The sequence below is a fragment of the Staurois parvus genome, unplaced genomic scaffold, assembly GCF_062004578.1.
Source record: "Staurois parvus isolate SC_StPar_1 unplaced genomic scaffold, SC_StPar_1.0 ptg000347l, whole genome shotgun sequence".
NCBI classification, from domain to species: domain Eukaryota; kingdom Metazoa; phylum Chordata; class Amphibia; order Anura; family Ranidae; genus Staurois; species Staurois parvus.
Window position 1 is genome coordinate 5,869,277 of NW_028318143.1, and position 26,348 is coordinate 5,895,624.

At 41.5% G+C, this 26,348-nt stretch overlaps 1 protein-coding gene across 2 annotated transcripts in view; it reads left to right on the forward strand.

Annotated features, from left to right (window-relative positions):
* The window catches only part of DNAI3 (dynein axonemal intermediate chain 3), a 131,492-nt gene that overhangs the window by 38,046 nt on the left and 67,098 nt on the right, over nt 1-26,348 (forward strand). For both annotated transcript variants that reach the window (XM_089684409.1, XM_089684411.1), the window contains exons 5-9: nt 12,882-13,066; nt 17,936-18,040; nt 21,361-21,504; nt 23,056-23,255; nt 25,020-25,136. In XM_089684409.1, the coding sequence (XP_089540535.1) occupies nt 12,882-13,066; nt 17,936-18,040; nt 21,361-21,504; nt 23,056-23,255; nt 25,020-25,136 (751 nt within the window). The remainder of the gene's footprint in view (nt 1-12,881; nt 13,067-17,935; nt 18,041-21,360; nt 21,505-23,055; nt 23,256-25,019; nt 25,137-26,348) is intronic.

Sequence of the window (26,348 nt, forward strand, 5' to 3'; positions counted from 1 at the left end):
GCACAAATCCTCTCCCCAAATCCCCCCTCCTAGTACATATCCTCTCCCCCAAATCCCACTCCTAAAACATATCCTCCCTCCTAGTACAAATCCTCCCCCCAAATCCTCCTCCTAGTACAAATCCTCCCCTTCCTTAAATCCCCCTTCCTAGCACAAATCCTCCCCCCCAACACAAAACCTCTCCCCCAAATCCCCACTCCTAGCTTAAATCCTCCCCCCAAATTACTCCTACTACAAATCCCCCCTCAAATCCCATCTCCTAGAACAAATCGTCTCCCTCAAAATTCCCCTTCCTAGTACAAATCCCCCCAATTCTTCCCTACTAGAACAAATCTTCCCCAATCCTGCCTTCTAACACCTGCCCCCCCCCCCCATTCTTCCTTCTGGCACAAATTCCTTTTTACCCCCCCATTACCTTTTTCCTTCCCAGAACAAACAGCCCCCCCATCACCTCTTTTTCACAAGCCCCGCTTCCACTGACAGGATGGGGCTCCACTGACAGGATGGGAGAGAGCACAGAGAGCCGGCACCTTCTCCTGGTTCTCTCCTCACTGTCGCTGACGCTTCTCCTGTCCCCTGCCCCTTGTCCCAGCCCTGAGTGCAGGGATTGGGGGAGAAGATCGGGTGTGGGGGCTGGCGGGGGCCCAGGTGCCAGGTCATGGTTTCTGGATGCCATGGCGACCTGGCTCCTGAGATTTCTCGAGCCCTGTCTTACTTAGTAAGACAACATCACACCACTGCATTATTTCATGCCTGACATGCGTTACATTCAATCCTATGGAAGGTGCATTTGGCTATAAAACCCTCCAATGCAGCAATCAGTTTTTTTTGTTTTGTTTTTTTTATAAGGCTCCGTGCACACTGGACGTTTTGATAACGCTGGTTTTTAGCATTTTTTAATAGTTTTTTTTTGGTCAAAAAAAGTCCAAAAATGCTGGTTTGCTGCGATTTACCATGTTTTACCGCATTTTGCCACGTTTTTCAGCGTTAGAGCGTTTTTACAGCTAAAAAACTCCTCTAATAACCAACTAGTTCTGGGTTTTTTTTACAGCCAAAAAATGTCCCAGCCAAAAAACATTGATTCCAGTCTATGTGTGCATGGACACATAGGATAACATGCTACGGAGTTTACGGGCTGTAGACAAAAAACATCAAAAGCCAAAAACAGCCGCTGTAAAAGCGTTGTGTGCATGAGGACTAATTCACTAAAGGGTAGCCTAAGGGTCGCTATACACAAAACTATTTAATTGTACAACCTCCTTTAGATCTGCCATCAACCATATAGTGCAAGGGCCTGACTAAATACAAATTGAATAGGTTGTTTAGATTTGCCCTTCTATTACATAGAAGGTTTTGGTAAATCTAAAGTTGATTGTAAAAAGATTGTAATGTGTATGGTGACCCTAAGGCAGAAAAAGTATGCAAGGTTCTGTAACCTCAAGCAACCATCCAGAATCCATTTTTAGTAGACAGAACGGTGATTGATTGGAAGACAATGCCGCACACAACACATCATCTCTGCTTTCTGCACTGCTTAGTGTGAATGTGTGTTATTCTGGAACTTGGCAGGGTGAGCTGAACTATAGACAGAACAAAGACAATTACTCTTGGGAAGAAAATCTGCAAAAGTCATTGTGGAAGTTGGTTTTCAGGAGTTTGTCAGATTTCATCAGAACGGAATTCAGTTGTTTAGTTTAGGGTTATGACTATGTACGGGTATCATTGCTCGGTGATGAACATTTGTCCCGGGACACAACTTCCTTTAGCGTCAGAAGTACTTCTGTACCTTCTATGCAATGAAATTAAACAGCTCAGCTTGGGGGTATCTAATGTGGAAAATAAGAACAATACAAAGAGTAAGGGTCAGTTTGCACCAATTATTATTATTATTTCAGGTACTTATATATCACCATCAGTTTACACAGCGCTTTTACATATATATTGTACATTCACATCAGTCCCTAACCCTCAAGGGGTGTACAATCTAAAGCCCCTAGCCTACATTCATACATACACATACTAGGGCCAATTTAGACAGGATCCAAATAACCTACTAGCATGTCTTTGGATTGTGGGAGGAAACCAGAGTAAACCCACGCAGGCACAGGGAGAACATGCAAACTCCAGGCAGGTGATGCCGTGGTTGGGATTTGAACCAACGACTCTAGTACTGCCGGGCGGAAGTGCTAACCATTTAGCCACTGTGCTGCCCTTGAGTACTGTCCTTGATACTTTTTTTATTTGCACTAATATACAATTTTCAGGACAAGCTTTTGGGGTATGTCCCCTTCTTCAAGGTCCAAGCAGTACTACTTCACAAAGCATGACGATTCTGCAGCATCTGTCAGCTCAGCCTCAGCAGAATGTGAAAAGAAACAATCTCTGAGGGAAAAAAAAAACACAAACAAATGTACACAGCAATTGTTATAATACTAGGATTAGACGAGAGATAAGACAGAGCAAAATGAAAGGGGGGGGGGGGGTTGGGATGATAGTCACAGAGGGGGTCATAAAACTTTTGAATAATGAGTGAGAAAACCCATGTCTAAATTAAGGCTGTTATCTTTTGTATCAAATAGAAATATTTATTTTTATATATTTCAGGTACTTTTATTGCTCCGTCAATTTACGCAGTGCTTTACATATATATTGTACATTCACATCAGTCCCTAACCCTCAAGGGGCGTACAATCTGGTGCCTCCAGCCTCATAGATGTATATCTGTAGTGTGAGATCCATGGCCCTACTGCTTCTGATGCTAGCCTCATGAGATTTGGAGTGAAATTTGGTGATATCACTGCTGTGCTGATCACTGTTCTCCTTGCTGGAGGGTCTGACATAGGGAAGCAAAGCCCCACCTCTACCAAGATGGCTGCCTCTGTGCAGAGACACAATGCAGAGCAAGACTCTGGTGTCCCTTTATTATACAGAGAATAGCTGTGATTCAGAGGATCACAGCTATTCTCCGGTCATTCACAGTTTATAACACTCAGGAGAACATGTTCAGCCCTTCCCTGGCGATCTGTGTTCTCCCTCCAGATTCTCCAGCCCAGAGCTGGAGAATCGGAGGGACCGCAAACTAAGCAGAGATAATTTACCTCTGCTTAGTAAACTGATCTTTTACTGTAATCTTGCAAGATTATAGTAAAATCAGCAGTTTTCCTGCGTTTGTAGACCGTTCTCCCTTCGTTTGGAGAACTGATCTACATATGCTTCATAAACGGCATTCACAGGAGAACTGTGTTCTCCGAGAATGCCGGAGAACTGAGCAGCGATCACTTACCGCTGGTTCATAAACAAACACCATTGTCAGTAAAGAGGAACGATTGACTGTAGGGAGAGCACTGGCAATACTGGTGACTAGTGATTTGCCCTCTCTGCCTGTCTGAAGGGGACAGATGAGTTACAAGAGTATAGGGTTGATTTACTAAAGGCAAATATACTGTGCACTGCAAGTGCAGTTACTCCAGAGCTTAGTAAATGAGGTAAAGCTTCACTTTGCAAAGAATACCCGATCACATGCAAGGAAAAATAAAAATGAGCATTTTTGCTTGCACATGTTTGGGTGATAGAAATCAACAGAGCTTGTGGGTGTACTTGCAGTGCACAGTATATTTGCCTTTAGTATATCAAACCCACGTGTGTTTCTTTACAAATATTTGGGCCTCTAAAAAAATTCCTTTTATTTGCGTCCAGCTCTGTATCCATCTTTGCACTTTGCACCAGCGGTTAGTGCTCTGTGGCTTAGTAGACCTCTGGAATAGGGGCACGAAATATGTGGAAAAGCAGCTTATGCTCCTTTTTTCAGCACACTTTTTTGCGCATTTTATAAGTGCGTGCACAAATCAGGCAATTTTGTGCTTGTTCATGAAACACTATAGTATGAATGCATCCTTACTTACAAGGTAATGAGGGATGGTTCCTTGACTGTACCGCTTTGTACGAACCAATACACTGAAGACATCTAAACAATCAAATTCTTTAAAAACAGTAAACAGAAAAGAGAGGGCACCACCATCTAAGTGCATCTTCTTATTAGTAAAACCAATGCCATAAAAAACATATGCGCACCCACTGCAGTATATGAAGAGCCATCATGTATAATAGACATCTTCCGTCTATTCAGCAAAGTTCATCAAGGAAGCGGCCGGTAACTGCAGAATTCGCCAGGGAAGCGTCCATACAGCGTCAGCATGAGACTTCACCATTCGAACCGAGTCCAGAGCTTCCAGCTGCTTCATCTGTTGAGCCGAGTCCAGAACTTCCAGCTGCTTCACCTGTTGAGCCGGGTCCAGAACGTTCAGCTGCTTCACTACACTGTTTGCATTCCAGCAAGGTTCACCCTACTGCTGCCTGTCATTCAGCAGCTTCCTGGCGAACACTGCAGTGACCAGCCGCTTCCTTCAAGAACTCTGCTTAATGGGGTGATAATGTCTATTATACATGCTGACTGGCATTGTTTTTACTTATAAAAAGCTGCACTTGGTGGCGCCCTCTCTTTTCTGTTTGTTGTATGTGCACTAGAGTTTCTCATTTCTCGGGTTAAGAGGTGCTTCAACCATCATCCAGTGGCTGAATTGTTTACATCCATTTTTGTTAGGACTTTTTAGGACTTTTTTACCCCGCAGGGTTTTGTTTTATCTTCTCTTATTTATCTATACTCAATCTTTGTGCCATAGTAGTTTATTATTGTGCTTTACTGTAAATTCTTTAAAGACGCCAGTGTGTAAATGCATGAACTATTTATAACAGAGTATTTTATTACATAGACACAAATTTGTGTACACTCACCCCGCTGTCACCCCGCAGTGTCACACATCAAACAGAATTCCCATGTAGGAAATGACACAGATTTCATTGTGCTGTGTACTAGATGAACCTTCTCACTCTTCCACTTTTGCCTGGAGCTACCGGGATCAAAAGGGATGTATTGTATCACACATCATGTGTAGGGAAGGCAAAATTACTTCTTTTATCCCTGACCCTATCCAGACTTCTGACACCGATGATGGCTTGTTTTGTATACATGGAGGCCAGCTATAAGAACAAGTGGATCGCTTTACATAGCGCCGCTTCCAGCAAAGAGTTTGAAGACTTTATTAAACTTATCTATGTATGCCTGATGTACAGTGTTTTAAAGGGTCACTTTTCAGCGCTAAATGTTGATGGATTAAAGTGTACCTGTCACAAATCTGGTATAAGATGGGGAAGAATGCAAAATAAGAGATAAAATATAATAGGGGGATCAGCTGTTCAGAGATTTGGGCTATTGAAATTTTATATCCCTGCCCTTTCCGTAAAGGTGATTGTGGTCCCATCCCCTTCTACTTCCCAAGCCTTCATTTTGGTCCTTAAAGTGTATGTATAGCCCAAACATTTTTTTTAGCTTTTGAATTGTAATGGATTATAACCTCTGTGATTTTTTTATTGCTTTCTGTGTCCCTGATGGGTATATTCATCTTCTGTATTTTTCCTGGTGACCTTGAGGGTACATTTACACTTGTCAATGTGCCCAGCAATGATTACATGTGAGAAATTCAGTTGGGGTTCCCAGTGATTAGCCGCAGGAGACAACCCCAGTGAAAGCAATGGGAGGTTGCTGGCTATTGTAGCTATTCACGGCTTCTCGTATGTAATCACAAATGCAGCGATCACCTGCAAGTGATTGGCTCTGGATGCAGAAGACAGTCTGTGGTGACTGAGCAATTACATGTGAGTGGCCGTAATTAGCTGCGGGAGCCTGCAGCCTCTGATTGCTTTTATCGGGGCCACCTCTTGCAGTTAATCGCCATGAACCCCCTGTGGGGTTCTTGCATGCAAATGCTATCGGGCCTGTACGATTGTGGCCCTATCACTCAGACAGAAAGTAATGAGAGATTATTATTATTATACAGGATTTATATAGCGCCAGCAGTTTGCGCAGCGCTTTACAAAATGAAGGTAGACATTACAGTTACAATACAATTTGGTGCAAGAGGAAACAGAGGACCCTGATCTTTAGAGCTTACAATCTAAGAGGAAGGGTTCACCCTACTGCTGCCTGTCATCCAGCAGCTTCCTGGTGAACACTGCAGTTCCTTGAAGAACTCTGCTTAATGAATACATGGATCACCAGATGAAAATAAGGAGAAAAAAGCCTAAAAAAGAAAAGAAATGCAGCCCCACTTCTAAGAATTGCTTAGTAATAAATGTTTGCTTTTGGGATTATTACTGCTTTAAATGACTCCTAGTATCATTCTGTGAGCCAAGGATTCATCCCCTCTAACTGCATGATCTAGCAGGAGTATGCTGCAGAGAACTGGATCGCGTTATGAGGCGGTACCATTCTCTTCAGCATTCAGGACTACACACTTATGCAGGCCATAGACGGTTCGTTTATCGGCCGATTTTTCATTTGAAAGAATAATCGGCCGATTTTCGCACTGTTAGTGGGGCAATGGCATCGGCCAATTTTCGCGGTTCCTCATTTCTTTCATCGGTCATACTGGAAAATTTGTGAAAAACGGATGATTTTTGCAATCATTGGTGACAACAGAACAACCAATGTTTTGTTTTTCGGATGAAAAATCGGTCGATAAACGAACCGTCTATGGCCTGCATTAGGTTGCAGTGCACCCCAGCACATTGTAACACACTACCATACGGTGCATTACCAATGATGGTGTAGGTCTAATTTTCAGTCCATTGTTGAACGTTGGCAGCCCATTCAAGTAAATGGACTGCCTTAAAGAGGAGCTTCAGCCAGGGTTCCAAAAAGTAAAAGTCAGCAGCTCCAAAAACTGTAGCTGCTGACTTTTACTAAACAGACACTCACCTGTCCAAGGATCCTCACCCGGGCAAGTTCTTCGCCAGTCTTTGGTTCCTTGGCGCCGGCATGTTAACTGTGGGAAGCCTGCTGTGACTCCTTGCAGGTTCACAGACGGCTCCCTACTGCGCATGCGTGAGCCACACTGCATGCTGTGAATGGTCCTGCAGCCTCCTTAGACCTTTGTCCTGAAGGTTGATGGCAGGGGAAGGGCGAACATAGGATGGAATTGCCTAGGTGATTTGCCGGGAAGTGGAAAAAACTAGATACCCGCTCCCCTCCCCAACCCCCTTGCCAAAAATAAATTTCTAAATACCGGGGGGGATGGGGGCTGGGTGGAACTTCGACATGTGAGAACTTGCATGTTAATGTGCATGTGTTAAACATGCTCCATTGGATCGGCTAGGTGTAGCTGGGCCCTTAAAAAGGTTATTAGTTTCTGTCTGAATGACTCCCAGCATTATTCAACTCACGTCCTGTGAGCCCAGGGTGTCAAGGACATTCCCCCTGTGAACTCAGGTGTATGCTGCAGAGAACAGGATCATGCAATGAGGTGGTAGCATTCTCTGCAGAATTCAGGACTGTCACACTACCGAACCTATATATATATATATATATATATATATATATATATACATATATGTATTATTATAATACAGGATTTATATAGCGCCAACAGTTTGCTCAGCAGTTTACAATATAACAGGAGACAACACAGCAACAATACAAGAGGGTTAGGAGGGCCCTGCTCCTTGGAGCTTACAATCTAAGAGTATATATATATATATATACCTTTTTTTAAAAAAACTAGAGCTGGAGGGGTACCAAAAACCAAGCAAAAGGGCTGCCCAGAGCTTCTCAGTCACAAAGAATGTAACAATTATATTTAATACATCTCAGGGAATAGGCGTATGGTGACACATTCCAATGAAATCAGCATATCCAATGGAAAAGAGAAGGGTATACCCTCAATGTAAAGGGACTTTAAAGGCACCATACTAAGTTTCCAATACAATTGATATACAATAAAACAATATATTTATTAAGTTACAAAAAGTGGTGGATTAAATTCATAACTACCATCCAAGAAATTAATGCATACATTTGCATATTAACTTGCATAAAAACCATACAAATACATAGCTGTAGTTGCAGCCTGCTGATAAATTCCGACATGTTTCGCAGTTTTATATTTGCTTCATCAGGGACACCGCAGGACTATCTGGTAAATTGGAGAAATATTTTCACAGGACAAATAACATTATCATCAACAAAAATGATATACATAATTACAATTTATCCAGCTTAAAACAACTTTGATTAAAAACTTATTAGCTGTTCCTGGATAGATGTCATAAAGGAGGTCTAAAAAGGCTCCTCTCACACAAATAAAGCACAGTCACAGAGAATGATTAAGCACATCCTTTGGTGTAATGCTCCAAGGCTTCCTAGAGAAACAGGATATACCTGTGCTCAAATCCCAATAGCTTGTAGATTCATTTATTAGGTGCAAAAGGGGTGTAACCACATATTAACACTAGAAATCCTGGAGGAACCCTCCGCACACTAATTACCCTTTCAAGCAAATGTTGCCATAAAAAATAGGAATTTGTAGTTCACACATATTGCAATACATGTTTAAGCTGGTCAACTGCATCAAAGTAATCCCTCTATGGCCGGTGAGGGATTACTTTGATGAAGATGGTCAGCTTAAATATTTATTGCAATATGTGTGAACTAAAAATCCCTTTTTTTATATTGCAGCGTTTGCTGGAAAGGGTAAAAAGCAGTGTGCGGAGGGCTCCTCCAGGATTTCTAAGGCTTCCTAGAGGGTGATCAGCTGTAAACTTGAATAAACCTCCTAGAACCTGGCAAAGTCCTGTGTGGATCATGATCTTCTGCCAGGCTTTGATCCAGTGCTGGTGTCAGGACAGAAGGCAGTCGGTTACAGATCTGGGGCAGAAGAGCTTTGATATCAATAAATATGTTGGTTGTTTGCACAGTGTCGCACTTCGTATTGCATGGCTGAATCAACACACAAGTCTGACACATGAAATCTTGTAGGATATAAAAACCCAACCAAATGGCCTCCTCCTTTTCCCTTTTGATCGGTCATTGACCTCCAGAATAAGATTTGCTGGGGTCGGTACATCCTTCATCTTATTTTCAGCCTGCATTTCCTTCCTCCAATATACTATGTTTACCGGTGATAACCACATTCCGGAGTTGGAAGGCCAAGCTATAATCACAGGCCTGTCACCGTTCCTGAAGGTTTTTTTTCTATTTTTTAACAAAATCTGAAGTGGTTTACCATAAAGGACACAAAAGGTTTTGCTTAGATTAGAAAGACTTATTTTAAATAGTCGGGCCAAAAAAAAAGTGATATTTTAGATATGGGTGGAGGCTGGTGGAGTAAATAGCTCACCAGCTTTAGTTTATAGTCTTCAAATGCTCCTGTTTTCAACTCTCGTCAACTTAAAGCTGAACTCCAGGATAAGCAAATACTGTCTAAATATAAGAGACGTGTATTCTTACTTGAATCTTGGTGTGCTTTGTGTATTTATTTCTGATCTGTGCAGTAATCCAATGTGAGACTTTACCTCTGTGCAGGAGCTTCCTGTAATAAAGACCGGTCACTGCTGCTCTCTCTCCTTGTGCAGGGTGATGGGTCTTGTCTCCGCCCCCTCTTGTAGTTATCTACAGTCATCCTGTAGTAAGTGGGGCCTGCTGGGTTCCTCCCATAGCTCTGCTCTCTGTTCAAGTTATGTGTAGCACAGTGATGATATCGCGTGGTAAGACCTGGATTTGCAAAGGTTTTTGGTGAACACAAAGTGGCTTTATATCCTCTATGGTGGTTGAGGAATATAAGATATTGGATGTAAGTTTTTGTGCCCAGAGTTCAGCTTTAACTATCTTTTTATTGTAAAATTTTATTCTAAAGAGAGTGAGACCCCATCGTTTTAGCATGCAAACTCAAGAGTGATGCTGTCATTTAAAGGTGACAGTGGACACTCCAAATATTGATTTGAATTCATTTTTTAAAGGCTCCATTCAAACTTTGCGTTTTGGAATCGCGATCAGAATCGTTGCACCTTGCACATTTGGGCACCATTATCCTTTAATGCCACCCCAAACACAATGCGATGCTGCGTGAAGCTTGTCATCCAAAAAGGAGCAGGAGCTTCTTTACGGGCGACAAACATGCATAAGGAAGCCCATTCAAGTGAATGGACTGGCCCTATGCGAATGCAGAATCTCGTGAGAATCACGCATTGAAAATTACTGGGAACAATCGTTCCCACTACGCAATATGTGAAGGGGGCAGAGGTGTGGGAATAAGAAAACAAACATACATACCCACCTCTATGGCTGAAGCATTGGTGTGATGCCGCAGCTTTCCCCCACTGGCTCTGAGCCAAAGAACTGAGCAATCATTGCTAAACGCTCAGTTCTCAATCCACGCTGAGCAGAGAGCATTGACTGTCAGTCACTGGCTCTCTGCTCTGCCCTTTCAGCGCTCATTGGGGGACCAGTCAGGAGAGGGGAAGGGAACAGCTGGCTCAGGCTCTTAGCTGTGTGCTGAAAGGTGGAGCCAGCTGCTAATCAGGCATCTGGGTGGATCACGACATTATTGTCTGAATCTTTCCAGAGCCTGGAGGTGTTCCGTAATGTCCTGATGTTGGCTGATTTTGGATCAGAGGTGTACAAAAGTAAGTGCACTCCTGTGAACCAGAGGAGAATTATGACCAAAAAAGCTTTAACCATACTTCTCTTCTAAGTACATTGTAGGTTGTTGTACTTTTGAAAGTATCCTAACTTTACAAAAAAGTTTACAGCCTTTGCACAGTACTGCAGGGGGAAGTAAATTTAGGCAGCACTTCACTATGCAGGAGCCATTGCTCAGCCCTTGTAATGGACTATACTGATTAGAGATGAGCGAATTATTCAAAAATTCGATTCGGCTGATTCGCCGAATTTGCGGGAGAAATTCGATTCGATGCGAATTTATTCGCCGCGAATTTAACTTATTTAAAGGGTTTCTAGGCTTCAGAGAGCCTTTATATTAGTACAGAACACTGTACCTTTAATTTAAATGCCCTTGGAGTCTGCTGGGGAAGAGAAATAATACTGTCAGTCAGTATGACAAGCAGATGAGTGCCGTCGATCTTAGAATCACCGCACACTTCACTCATTTGGGCAGTCACGGGGCACGACGAAGAAGAAGAAGAAGAAGAATGAAAAGAAGAAGAAGAAGAATGAAAAGAAGAAGAAGAATGAAAAGAAGAATGAGAAGAAGAATGAAAAGAAGAATTAAAAGAAGAATGAAAAGAAGAATTAAAAGAAGAATGAGAAGAATGAAAAGAAGAATGAAAAGAAGAAGAAGAAGAATGAAAAGAAGAAGAAGAAGAATGAAAAGAAGAATGAAAAGAAGAAGAATGAAAAGAAGAAGAAGAAGAATGAAAAGAATAAGAAGAAGAATGAAAAGAAGAAGAAGAATGAAAAGAAGAAGAAGAAGAATGAAAAGAAGAATGACAAGAAGAAGAAGAAGAATGACAAGAAGAAGAAGAAGAAGAAGAATGAAAAGAAGAAGAAGAATGAAAAGAAGAATGAAAAGAAGAAGAAGAAGAAGAATGAAAAGAAGAAGAAGAAGAATGAAAAGAAGAAGAAAAAGAATGAAAAGAAGAAGAAGAATGAAAAGAAGAAGAAGAAGAATGAAAAGAAGAATGAAAAGAAGAAGAAGAAGAATGAAAAGAAGAAGAAGAAGAATGAAAAGAAGAAGAAGAATGAAAAGAAGAAGAAGAAGAATGAAAAGAAGAAGAAGAATGAAAAGAAGAATGAGAAGAAGAATGAAAAGAAGAATTAAAAGAAGAATGAAAAGGAGAATTAAAAGAAGAATGAGAAGAAGAAGAAGAATGAAAAGAAGAATGAAAAGAAGAAGAAGAAGAATGAAAAGAAGACTGAAAAGAAGAAGAAGAAGAATGAAAAGAAGAAGAAGAAGAATGAAAAGAAGAATGAAAAGAATAAGAAGAAGAATGAAAAGAAGAAGAAGAAGAATGAAAATAAGAAGAAGAAGAATGAAAATAAGAATGAAAAGAAGAAGAAGAAGAATGACAAGAAGAAGAAGAAGAAGAATGACAAGAAGAAGAAGAAGAATGAAAAGAAGAAGAAGAAGAATGAAAAGAAGAAGAAGAATGAAAAGAAGAATGAAAAGAAGTAGAAGAAGAATGAAAAGAAGAAGAAGAAGAATGAAAAGAAGAAGAAGAATGAAAAGAAGAAGAAGAATGACAAGAAGAAGAAGAAGAATGACAAGAAGAAGAAGAAGAATGAAAAGAAGAAGAAGAAGAATGAAAAGAAGAATGAAAAGAAGAAGAAGAAGAATGAAAAGAAGAAGAAGAAGAATGAAAAGAAGAAGAAGAATGAAAAGAAGAAGTATTCCAGTACAGCAAAAAGTGTATCTGCAGAGAGCTCCGCTATTTCTGACAGTTCCTTCACATTTACAGCGGTTGAAACATTGTATCTATTTATTTCCGAATAAAAACATCTGTATCCTAAATGGAAACAAATAGATACAATGTTTCAACCGCTGTAAATGAACTGTCAGAACTGTCAGAAACAGCGGAGCTCTCTGCAGTGACACTTTTGCCGGCTGATCGGGAAAAATTCGATTCGTGCACCCGAAGTTTGCTAAAGTTCGGATTCGATGCGAATCGAATTTTTCCTGAAATTCGAAACGAATTCCACTTCGCCAGGTTTGATTCGCTCATCTCTAATACTGATGTTAAAGGGACCCATCTCTAAAGGGTGAAATTATTTGTGTTGAATACCTCTTCAACTACAACTCCTAATTTTTAAATTTTAAAACTGTCAGGTTGACTTTATTGCATATTTTCAAGCTGCAATTCAGATACTAGGAATTCTGGAAGAGAACAGCAAGGAAGAAAGGAAGTAATTCATGTCTCCAATAGGATTCCATTGTCTTTCTTGCACAATTAGTGACAAATATTTTCATAGCATTGGCATGTTATGTGTCATAGAATGACCGACTTGACGTCCTGTTTTACCTTTCATTCCGCAGGTCACCCGGATTATGTAATTCCTCTAGTATTAACCTCTAAAACGCAGGAAATCTTCCAGTGTCGTGTGGATGAGGATGTCACCCAAGAAAACCCATACAAACTATTAAAGAAAGAAGAAATATTGAGTGATCTGAAGACCCGGGCTGCAGTTTCAGACTTCAGCCCAATTAAATCTGTTATAACAGTACGTGGTGTGTGTTATTAAGGTTAAAGTGGTTGTAAACCTCAGACATAAAATAAGAAACAACGCATGTCTAGCATGACATCTTTAGTGTGTACTTGTCTCAATTAAGAGCACTAAAAGTCATTTCTGTCTGCTGCTTCATTCCTCTGCTATCAGCAAGAATCCCTTTTGAGTTTTTATAACACCAAGAGTAAGATGGTGACAGGGGAGGGAGCTGCAACACAGAGCCTGTGATTGACAGCTTCAACTCTGTTTCTGTGTGCTGTGTGAAGGGGGTGTGTCCCTTCCCTCCAATCAGCTCTCAGAGCTCTCCCCACTGAGCTCTGTATAGTGTAATTTCAGCTCCCCGCCCCCTGCTTTCTGAACACTTAGACAAGCTGTATTAGTTCTGGACTTTGAATGGATGTAGAGAAGACTGCAGATAAACAGGTACAACTTATGTAGGAGGATTTGTTTCATTTGTGTATATGACCTGAGGCCAGTCACTCTAATGGGTATATGTAAGGGTTTAGAACCACTTTAAATTCCAGTCAGAAATAAATACCATATGCATTAAATACCAGCTAATGCAATCATGTGGTCCTCAAAATGATTAAATGTATATCAAAACTGAATTCCAGGCAAACAGCTAAATACACAGTTGAAACACTTACATAGTTACATAGTTAGTCTGGCTGAAAAAAGACAAAAGTCCATCCAGTTCAACCATTAAAAAAAAGTTATAATCCTATACCCACAGTTGATCCAGAGGAAGGCAAAAAAACCCAGCAAAGCATGATCCAATTTGCTCCTGCTGGGAAAAAATTCCTTCCTGATCCCCTGAGAGGCAATCGGATATTCCCTGGATCAACTTTACCTATAAATGTTAGTATCCAGTTATATTCTGTGTTTCCAAGAAAGCATCCAGGCCTTTTTTGAAGCAATCCACTGAGCTGACCAGAACCAACTCTTGAGGGAGTCTATTCCACATTTTCACAGCTCTTACTGTGAAGAAACCTTTCCGTATTTGGAGGTTAAATTTCTTTTCCTCCAGACATAAAGAGTGCCCCCTTGTCCTCTGTGATGACCTCAGGGTGAATAGCTCTACCCCGAGTTCAGTATATGAACCACTACTGTATTTATACATGGAGATCATATCCCCCCTTATGTATAATACATGGGGATCATATCCCCCCTTATGTATTATACATGTTGATCATATCCCCCCTTATGTATTATACATGGTGATCATATCCCCCCTTATGTTTTATACATGGAGATCATATCCCCCTTATGTATTATACATGTTGATCATATCCCCCCTTATGTATTATACATGGTGATCATATCCCCCCCTTATGTATAATACATGGAGATCATATCCCCCCCTTATGTATTATACATGGAGATCATATCCCCCCTTATGTATTATACATGGAGATCATATCCCCCTCTTATGTATAATACATGGAGATCATATCCCCCCCCTTATGTATTATACATGGGGATCATATCCCCCCTTATGTATTATACATGGAGATCATATCCCCCCTTATGTATTATACATGGAGATCATACTGTATCCCCTCTTATGTATTATACATGGGGATCATATCCCCCCCGTATGTATTATACATGGGGATCATATCCCCCCTTATGTATTATACATGGAGATCATATCCCCCCTTATGTATTATACATGGAGATCATATCCCCTCTTATGTATTATACATGGAGATCATATCCCCCCTTATGTATTATACATGGAGATCATATCCCCCCTTATGTATTATACATGGTGATCATATCCCCCCCTTATGTATTATACATGGTGATCATATCCCCCTTATGTATTATACATGGAGATCATATCCCCCTTATGTATTATACATGGTGATCATATCCCCCCTTATGTATTATACATGGAGATCATATCCCCCCCCTTATGTATTATACATGGAGATCATATCCCCCCTTATGTATTATACATGGAGATCATATCCCCCCTTATGTATTATACATGGTGATCATATCCCCCCTTATGTATTATACATGGAGATCATATCCCCCCTTATGTATTATACATGGAGATCATATACCCCCTTATGTATTATACATGGAGATCATATCCCCCCCTTATATATTATACATGGTGATCATATCCCCCCTTATGTATTATACATGGAGATCATATCCCCCTTATGTATTATACATGGAGATCATATCCCCCCTTATGTATTATACATGGAGATCATATCCCCCTTATGTATTATACATGGAGATCATATCCCCCCTTATGTATTATACATGGAGATCATATCCCCCCTTATGTATTATACATGGAGATCATATCCCCCCTTATGTATTATACATGGAGATCATTTCCCCCCTTATGTATTATACATGGAGATCATATCCCCCTTATGTATTATACATGGAGATCATATCCCCCTTATGTATTATACATGGTGATCATATCCCCCCTTATGTATTATACATGGAGATCATATCCCCCTTATGTATTATACATGTTGATCATATCCTCCCTTATGTATTATACATGGAGATCATATCCCCCCTTATGTATTATACATGGAGATCATATCCCCCTTATGTATTATACATGGTGATCATATCCTCCCTTATGTATTATACATGGAGATCATATCCCCCCTTATTTATTATACATGGAGATCATATCCCCCCTTATGTATTATACATGGAGATCATATCCCCCCTTATGTATTATACATGGAGATCATATCCCCCTTATGTATTATACATGGTGATCATATCCCCCCTTAATCTCCTCTTCTCAAGAGAGAATAAATTCAGTTCCTCTAATCTTTCCCCATAGCTGATCTCCTCCATGCCTCTTATCAGTTTGGTTGCCCTTCTCTGTACTTTCCCCAGTTCCCCAATGTTCTTTTTGTGAATTGTTGCCCAAAACTGAACTACATATTCCAGATGAGGTTTATATATACTTATATGGGAGCTCTTTTCCCTGTATGAAGGGAGGTATTGGACACTGCTATGGTGGAAAGGGGGGGGGGGGCAGAGGACACTACTGTGGGGTGGAGAGTGATATGCAGGGAGGTAGAGGACACTGCTATGGTGGAAAGGAGGGGGCAGGGGACACTACTGTGGGGAGGAGAGTGATATGAAGGGAGGTAGAGGACACTGCTATGGTGGAAAGGAGCGGCAGAGGACACTACTGTGGGGAGGAGGGTGATATGAAGGGAGGTAGAGGACACTGCTATGGCAGAAAGGGGGGGGGCAGAGGATAGTACTGTGGGGAGGAGGGTGATATAAAGGGAGGTAGAGGACACTGCTACGGTGGAAAGGGGGGGGCAGAGGACACTACTGTGGGGAGGAGGGTGATATGAAGGGAGGTAGAGGACACTGCTACGGTGGAAAGGGGGGGCAGAGGACACTACTGTGGGGAGGAGGGTTATATGAAGGGAGGTAGAGGACACTGCTACGGTGGAAAGGGGAGGCAGAGGACACTACTGTGGGGAGGAGGGTGATAAGAAGGGAGGTAGAGGACACTGCTATGGTGGAAAGGGGGGGGGGCAGAGGACACTACTGTGGGGAGGAGGGTGATATGAAGGGATGTAGAGGACACTGCTATGGTGGAAAGGGGAGGCAGAGGACACTACTGTGGGTAGGAGGGTTATATGAAGGGAGGTAGAGGACACTGCTATGGTGAAAAGGGGGGGGCAGAGGACACTACTGTGGGGAGGAGGGTTATAAGAAGAGAGGTAGAGGACACTGCTATGGTGGAAAGGGGAGGCAGAGGACACTACTGTGGAGAGGAGGGTGATATGAAGAGAGGTAGAGGACACTGCTATGGTGGAAAGGGGGGGGGCAGAGGACACTACTGTGGGGTGGAGAGTGATATGCAGGGAGGTAGAGGACACTGCTACGGTGGAAAGGGAGGGCAGAGGACACTACTGTGGGGAGGAGGGTGATATGAAGGGAGGTAGAGGACACTGCTACGGTGGAAAGGGGGGGCAGAGGACACTACTGTGGGTAGGAGGGTTATATGAAGGGAGGTAGAGGACACTGCTATGGTGAAAAGGGGGGGCAGAGGACACATTACTGTGGGGAGGATTGTTATAAGAAGAGAGGTAGAGGACACTGCTATGGTGGAAAGGGGAGGCAGAGGACACTACTGTGTGTAGGAGGGTTATATGAAGGGAGGTAGAGGACACTGCTATGGTGGAAAGGGGAGGCAGAGGACACTACTGTGGGGAGGAGGGTGATATGAAGAGAGGTAGAGGACACTGCTATGGTGGAAAGGGGGGGCAGAGGACACTACTGTGGGGAGGAGGGTGATATGAAGGGAGGTAGAGGACACTGCTATGGTGGAAAGGGGAGGTAGAGGACACTACTGTGGGGAGGAGGGTGATATGAAGGGAGGTAGAGGACACTGCTATGGTGGAAAGGGGAGGCAGAGGACACTACTGTGGGGAGGAGGGTGATATGAAGGGAAGTAGAGGACACTGCTATGGTGGAAAGGGAGGGAGGTAGAGGACACTACTGTGGGGAGGAGGGTGATATGAAGGGAGGTAGAGGACACTGCTGTGGGTGTGGCCTTACCCTTAGCAGTGTCCTAGCAGCCAATTACCAGCTTGTTAATATGAAGAGTTCATTTTGCCAGCTCCTCCTCCCACCCTCAGTCCTGAGCTGTGCTGTCCTCTACTTTCTGTGCACTGAGGATGACAGTAGCAGAGGAGTCTGGGGGAAAGGGGAGGGACCTGTTCGCAGTCTACCTTTCACCTGCCCATGGTCGACAGGTAAACCGCGATCGACAGGTTGCCGACCCCGATATACAGTATATTTTTATTGCTTTTTGATGATTATTTTGATTTGTTCCTTGTGTTGTAGGAGTTTCCAGGAGAAGAGTTGCTGCTGGTCCTTGACACAGAGTTTAGATATGGACAGAATTTTTATCTGGTTATAACAGAAGAAGCCAAGGAATCCATTCTGCACGTAATAAATCGATATTTCTTCTTTCTTCCATGTTCCTTCATTTCTTTTCAAGATCTATATTACAAAAAAAAGTTCAAAACCATATCGAAAGCTTCAGAACTGTATCTCCATTTTTATTACATATTTATTGCTCCATAGAATGCCGTTATTAGGCCTCATGCATACAGGACATTTTTCCAGCTGATCCTAGGGGTGTCTGGTGTTTTTTCTTTCCTGCCTCTAAAAGCCCCTGCATGTTAGCCTGTGTATCCATGCACATATAGGCTTTTAGTAGAGTTTAGAGGCGGGAAAAACCCCCACTTCCAGTGTGTACAGGAGCAGCGGCATTTTGGCAGAAGAAAGCATGTGACCGCGCCTAAGCACTAGCTGCATTTAGCACTTGAGCATTAATTCATTTCAATGGCCAGAATAAATTTAATATGGCCATTGAAATTAAATGCCACCCATGAGCTTGGCGCACCTAAACTTTTTTTTTTTGCCAAAACACTGCTGCCAGGAGGAGACACTTCTAGGAGAGTTGGTAAAACATCCTGTGTGAATGAGGCCTTAGTGTTTATTTAGAGAAACTATTTTCTAGAATCGTATGAAATATAAAATAGCATAGGAAGGAGAAAGGGAAAACATATATATAAAGAGAAAAGACTGTATTACTCTCTACTCTGTATTGGCTTTGTCTTGTAATTTTAAATCATTCAATGTTAGAAGTCGCAAAAAATGCCTATGAATAATATACCAGAGTAAGGGTCAAGGCACACTGGGCTTAAAAATCGCTACTTCTACAGGAGTTTTGCATTTTGTCTGTGGAAGCAGCTCAATATTATCTTATGTGTCCATGCATATTAGGAAATTTAGAAGCATGTTTTAAGCTCAGCGTTTAGAGGAAGAAAAAACCCCGTCTGGTTTGCATTTTTGAGAGCAGTTTTCTGGCAGAAAAAACCTTAAATGCGCCTAAATGCTTGTAAAAAAAATGCTCAAAATGAGCGTTTTTTTCTGCCAAGGGAACTGGCGTTTTTTAAGCCAGTGTGATGGATGCTAAAGTAAGGGAACTATTTCCGATACATGTTTTTTAAATGGCAGTGATTGAATCACCGGTGAATGTTTGGTGAATGTCACAATCAGTCCTTTATAAATATGCCCTGAATTGTTAGCAGCTTAAAGCCCATCTGCAGCTAGGAAAGAAACGGCTGCTCCATAACAGCAGCTTACCTTGGCTCTGAGCATTTTCCAGGGACAAGCAATGGCAAGGGTATTGCATAGACTGACACACATCCCCCTGCATTCCTCTTGCCATTGTCTGTCCATGGAAAGTGCTCGGAGCAAGGGTAAAGCGGAGTTCCACTTACGCTGTCAAAAAATAAAAGTCAGCAGCTACAAAAACTGTAGCTGCTGACTTTTAAAAAACAGCCACCTACCTGTCCCGCAGTCCCACGGTGTGTTCCCCGCAGCCCGTCCTGTATTCCAGGATTCCGGCATCTTGTGTGGGCACCCGGCTGTGATTGCTTGCGGCCTACAGCCGGGTAACCCACTGCGAGTAGCGCTGCGCTTCCTGAATGGTCCTGTAGTCTTCTGGGACCTGTCACGTGTCCTAAAAGACTACAGGGAGGGAGGACACCTTCCACTTCCGATCGCCTAGGTGATTGAACCGGAAGTGGGAGCGGGTACCTGTAAAATTCAGGTACCCGCTCCCCCCCGCCCCCCAAAGGTGCCAATCCTTAATGGGGAGTGGGGGAGCAGTCCTTAAAGTGGAACTTCCCCTTTTGGGTGGAGCTCTGCTTTAAGCTGACGTTATGGGTCAGCCATTTCCTTCCTAGCTGTTGTTGGATCGGCCTCGGCAGGAGGAGAGGGGCGGCAACACGGATCTTATAACTAGATATACACAGCACCTGTCAATATGAGGGAGAGTTCTATATGTATTTTAGAACAGTAAAATAAAATTGATAGGTCTTCTTTAAAAAGACACAAGCAAAAAGTAAAAACTATTTTTCTTTTTTGTAAAATGAGAAAAGAACCTCTATTACTTTTTTCTTTTTTCTCAAAAATCTCAGTGAGAACATTTTAAAGCCAGACAGAGGTTCTAACCCCTCGCCACTTTACCCAAAGTTAAAAACTGAAGACTCTCCTTAGATTAACAATGCTGCTGTCCAAAGGTGTCTCAGTTGCTCTTCCTCCTAAGACAAGAAGTGTGTTACGGCTGAATCACCTGGTGAAAATAAAGTGGAACAAAAAATAAAAAAGAGTAAACTAATGCAGCCACCACATTTAAGGATTGGTAAACTATAATATATATAATATATTCAAGTTTCTAGGTTTAATACCACTTTAATTGAATTGATGGGTCATTGCACATACATAAAAATTGCTGCGCTGCCTCTACCAAAAAATACTTTAAATAAATAAATTAACTCCCTACTACATGAAGGATCCCTACAAATGTGCATATACTACAATGCCCTGTGGGCTGACAATTATATCCCTCCTCCCCAGTGACTAAATCATAAATAAACCAATATGTAAATACAAAGTGCTTAAATGACAGTAGTGGTATAAATAGAACATATACAATGCCATCAAACTGTGTATATAGTGAGATTGTATAAAACTATATATATATATATATATATATATATTAAAGTCCCAATGATTGTGCAAACATTTGGTAGGAAAGTTGCAAAAATTCCCAAAGAAACCCCCATCCGCATCCAATGTGAATACTAAGTGATACAGTAGTAAATCTTCTTATCCATAGCAATTCTCTGTGCTCCAATTAGTTCTCCCCCTCCAGGTTCCCACTCATCACAGATTGACCACCTGGAATGGTAGGTCAAATATCGCATAAGATGTTGCAGTGCAGGAAAGTTGGCCGTCTGTGTGGTCTTGATACCTCTGTATGCTGATAACAGACTCCATAGTGGAAACATCTCTAGACCAATCATTTGCGACAAAAACTCCTCCAGAACATCCACAGTACTCCTCCACCACTGTAAAAACATCAAAGGGAAACTTCCACAGCGTAACAGCATATTTATTAGGTAAAAGAACACTTAAAATTGCACTCACATAAAAAACGTGTATGGCACTTTAAATCCTAGCAAAAAGCAATTCCTTCTCAGAGGACAAGTGTAGTGCTATCAAGCTCCGCCCTACGCGTTTCGTCGTATGACGTCATCAGGAGCGTGCTGCTTAATATCTAATGTAATATTGCTGTTTCTAAACTATAAGTTGTGATTAGGCCTTACAGAGAATACGGAAACCAAACCTATGAGCCACAAAAATACTCAAACTAATAGTGATGGGAATGTTTTATTTTTGCTGTCTTGTAGCCCCCTGAGGCTGTAATTGATGAAGAGGCAAAGGAAGAAGACACAGAAGATTACACCTATCACCCTCCTATTCCCAAACCATGGGTTTCTCTTGGTAGTGAAAAGGAAATTGAAGAGGAAATGGTCAAAGAATCCAGAGCAAAGGTAACAGTACTCATGGAGTACTTGGATAAAGGGCAGGTCCACCTATAAGTGATGTTTAATTTCTAGTTGGATCCTAATGTGTGGAGTTGAATACCAGTAAAGAAAATGTTTAGAAGACTTTTCCTCACTTCTTGCTCTGGTGACCACCAACTGTGGCATGAAGCGAGAATAAAACGGGACACATACATGTTTTTAAGTAGAGATGGGAAGGGTTGGGTCCTATAGCTCACCATACACACTGCAATCTGATCTTCTTTAGATATAACAAGTATGTAGTCCAAGGGTCTCCTTGGATGGATACAGCATGATTGGATAGCTCAGGTAAAGCCTTGTATTACATAGTTTTGATAAATCTAAAGTTGATTGTATGTAGATTGTGTGGTCAGATTGTAACATGTATGATAAGTCTTAAAGGATAAATTCACCTTTTGACAAAAAATAATAAATGCACATTTTTTTTTTAGGTAAATAAAATGTGCATTTATTATTTTTTCTTGCAAGAGCCTGTAAAGCATTGCAGCAGCGATCAGCGGATTGCTGGTGCCATGCAGGTCTCCTGCAGATCTGTCAGTATAACTGCTTGCCCATAGGGGATGTACAGGCAAGCAGATATACTGACAGGAAGAATCAGTGAACTACCACGGTGCTCCACAGCACAATTGTAGGTAATTGAGAACTACAAGCCGGCAAAGTCTATGAATGAATGTGGTGGCCATGTGGGCAGAGCCTCGTACAGCCACGCTGTTAATAAAAAAAATAACAGCAAGTATGGAGAACTTCTCCCCGTACTGCTATCACAGAGAGGGGGGAATCGGACAGTGGCTGCAGCAGTGGGAACATGTAAAAAATGGGTGGAACATGTAACATGTTCCCAAAGGTGAACTTATCCTTTAAGCTGGCTATACATTATTCAGTTTTTTTTGATCAGCCAGTGAGCTGGTCGAAAAACAAATGAACAGATTTCCCCATCCACATATTCGTGGTGGAGGGAGAAATCCTCCCAGCTGTGCTTGTTGTATTCTGACAGCTGACTCCTCCTCTGTCAGTATACACAGATCAGCGCTGCAGCCGATTGGGTGCATGTGCTGATCAAACACAAATTTTCCAGCAGTCCTGTCCGGGAGGAGTCGATCGCTAGATTGATGCCTCTCAAACTAGCATGGCCATAGATGGATGGAAATTTGCAGGTCCCTGCTAAACCAAATGAACTTCGATCCCTCAATGGCCAGCTATAGTCATGATTTTTATTGCTCTCTCTTTTGCCATGGGGAAAAGTTTATTAATTTCTGTGTAAGTGAATGGGTCCACCTGGGACAAGAAGTAATGAAGAATCTCACCAGTGAGGACACAGACAGCAATAAAACATAGCAGAGGTTTTAACCCTTCCCAGTATTTTTAAAACTAAAACCTGATTTGGCTAGTCTTCTTGACCATTGGTTTAGGCAAGCAAAATGTTTAGCTAAGGTAACATGGACTTTACATTTACATTTTGTTCCACTGCACTTAATTGTATTCTATGTTTTAGTTGACTTGGGGTTCTGTTTTCTGCAGATTAAATTCATGATTTCACGAGTACGTCGTGAATTTGGAGCTCAAGTCAATTTCAGCGATTACAATGCGTCAGATGTGAAAGATGGGTATATGGAATGCACTTCTTATCAAGACAAGCGTTTCAACATTATACCTAAGGAGCGAGATACAGGAATACAGGTCATACCACTTCTGCAGGAGCAGAGCACCCAGACCCAGTGGTAAGACAATAATCTATAATTTAGTGTTTCAGTCTGAGAGATTTGCTTTTGTGGAAGGGAAGGAAAAAGGTGAGGGAGACTCAGATCACAGAGATCCTTCCTTTGGTTTAAAGAGATTTTGTTACTTGACCCATTCAGGACTAAATGACAGGCCCTCTTGAAAGCTCATTTCCTACCCACAAGTTGTCAGTTTCCACGTGCTCCCCAACTTCTCTTTTCTTCTATCTGAGCTATGTGTCTAAAACCTCTGTAAGCTCCATACTAGTCAGAGCTTGCACAGGTTTATCTGCTCCCCCTTCTGATTGGCTGCTCAGCCCCTAACTCTCTATCCTGGGAGGAAGGGGTTCCCCCCTTCCTAGGCATAGTATTTCTCAGTGCTACCGCAGATTAGGGGACCAGCATGGCAATGGTAGGTATGAGTGGATGGGGGTGCCATATTACGAAAACCTGTCACATTAGGCTGAATGAGCAAAGTGACATATTGAGGCTGATTTACTAAAGGAGATGAGAAGCTTCACATGATATATTGTGTGAATATTCACTTCCATTACACTATCATGTGTTACACAAATTCCTGTTCACTTATTTAACATGATTGGATATAAAAGTAAATATTCACACAATTTATTGTGTGAAGATTTTCAACTTCTTCAGTAAATCAGCCTCATTCTCACTAACTGATGTGACAACTGAATATCATGCAATAAAAGCTAGGAAGCCATCTTCCATTTTTGCAGCTATAAAAATCTTTATTGATACCCAGAGTTGTTGTAAAATGATAATTCAGGATACCATACCCTTAAAGGGTAACTCCACTTTCATAGAACAAAAAAAAAATAATAATATAGTGTACACAATTGCTACTCAAGTCATATTGTAATTGAATGTTGTTAAAAATTACCTTTCCTTTACAATCTGCAGTGCTGTAATTTTTTGTAAAATGCAATGTAATATGACTGCCTGGAGGTGTTATGTACACAGATGGTGTACAGAACGCCCCCCAGAAGTGTCGTTTCCTGCTTGTGTGATTGGCTCACTGATTTTCCCAGAAGTCTGCACTAAGATACAAGTCAGATTTTCAGCATCCCCTGCAACAAAAATGTCATTTTTGGTGACATACTCCCAAAGGGAAAGGGAAATCACATCCAATGGATGCCGACCCCACCAATTTCCTCATTAGAGCCGTGCAGGACGAGCAGCTGATTGATAATTATAAAACCACTCCCATACAGATTCACTTAGCACATGGACACAGACAAACAAACAGTAGTTTCTTAAGAATAACAAAAGTTAGGAATCTGCAACAAAGTGTGTTAAAATCCCTGCAATGTACATTAATCAACCAGAGAGGAATGTTTTTTTTCAACAAAAGTTGAGTTAGTCTTTAAGGTGACTACACACCAGGGTTTCTCATCTAGGGATCCTCCAGAGGTTGCTGGGGGGTTCCTTGATCAATGAGCAATTTCTGACTCTCAGATAATTTCCTATGGACACCATTGATCTTTTTATCTCTTTGTAAGTGGGTGTTTCTTCCCACTGACCATCACACTAATGTGTCAAGAGTTGAAGATACAGAAATTTTTAGAAGAGGTTCCTTCCTTCAGTCCAGTCTTTTCCTTGATCCCAGAAATTTATTTCTATGGTTCCTTTTGAGAAAAGCTGCTATACACTTTTCTGTCTGATTGTACCATCGCATTTAGATTTACCAACAACATTAGTAACCTCTTCTGACCATTTGTTGTCTCTCTCATATGTCTCTTTAAGGACTTATCCACGCAATGCCTGCACTCAATCCCAACCACGAGAACTTTCAGAAGAAGAAAAACAGGAGTTACTGTCTTCTAAAGATCTAAAGGATTTTATCAATTCCGTGTCAGTAAGGTTAGTGTGTCACTAAAGGTAATAGTAATAAACTATTATATTCTTATTTTTAGTAATCTTATTCTTTCTAAAAACTTCTTGAAATCCCATTTTTATAATTTTATAAATTTGTTTTTTATGTGATGATTTTGATGTAAAATGAATTCAGCAGACCTTGTGCAACTGCTATTATTAGAAGACAATATGGTGTAAAGAAGACCGTTATAGAACGTATGTGAACTTTTTTTTATTGCGTCACAGTGATGCTGATCTTCTGTAGCATATTTGCAGACATTGCTGCCTACATGCACTCCAATGATGACTGCATGGCATTTCCCAGGGTGGGTTTGCTGATGGTGACAACTGTGGACCATGCCAGCGTAATGTGTGGTGAAATAGCTACAGTACTTACTTACAGGGACTGATTTACTAAAATTGGGGTCTGCTGTAGCTGTGCATGGTAGCCAATCAGCTTCTAACTTCAGCTTGTTCAATTAAGCGTTGACAAAAAGGAAAAACTGGAAGCTGATTGGTTTCTATGCAGAGCTGCACCAAATTTTGCACTCTCCATTTTTTCAACCCCACAGTCTTTACTGGAATCCGGTGTGGCAGAGTAACAATGCAGAAGTACAAACCGGAAACAGGGACGGAGCATTAACGCCCCGGTCACATCAAAGCCGATTTTGAAATTGTGCAACTTACAGTCGGATGACATGCCGATTTGAGGTGCGATTTTCAAGACATCTGACACAGATGTAAAATATATAGACACAGCGCCAATAAATTGTATATAAAGCTGCAAACCTAACCAAAGAAAAGGTAAGTGACCAAAAATATATAAAGGAATATATAAAGAATACCTTTATATATTTTTTATCTGACACAGATGTCTATGCAAATCACATCAAAAGTAGTGCATGTACTACTTTAGAAATTGATGCGGCTCCGACCAAGTTTGAACCCCACAGATATGACCGCTCTAATAGTGGACAAGAGGGTGCGACTTGGCATACGATTCGCAAGTCACATGCCAAGTTGCACCCGATGTGACTGTGGGGTAATGTACATATATGCCAGCACACCATGGACCATCAACTATCATCCAAAAAGTTATATTGAAGAATGATTACATCACAAAAGATAAAGTGCAATGTTTCAGAGCCGGGCTGGATGATGTGCCTGATGAAGGGTCTTCACGGCTCTGAAATGTTGCACTTTATCCTTTATGATGTG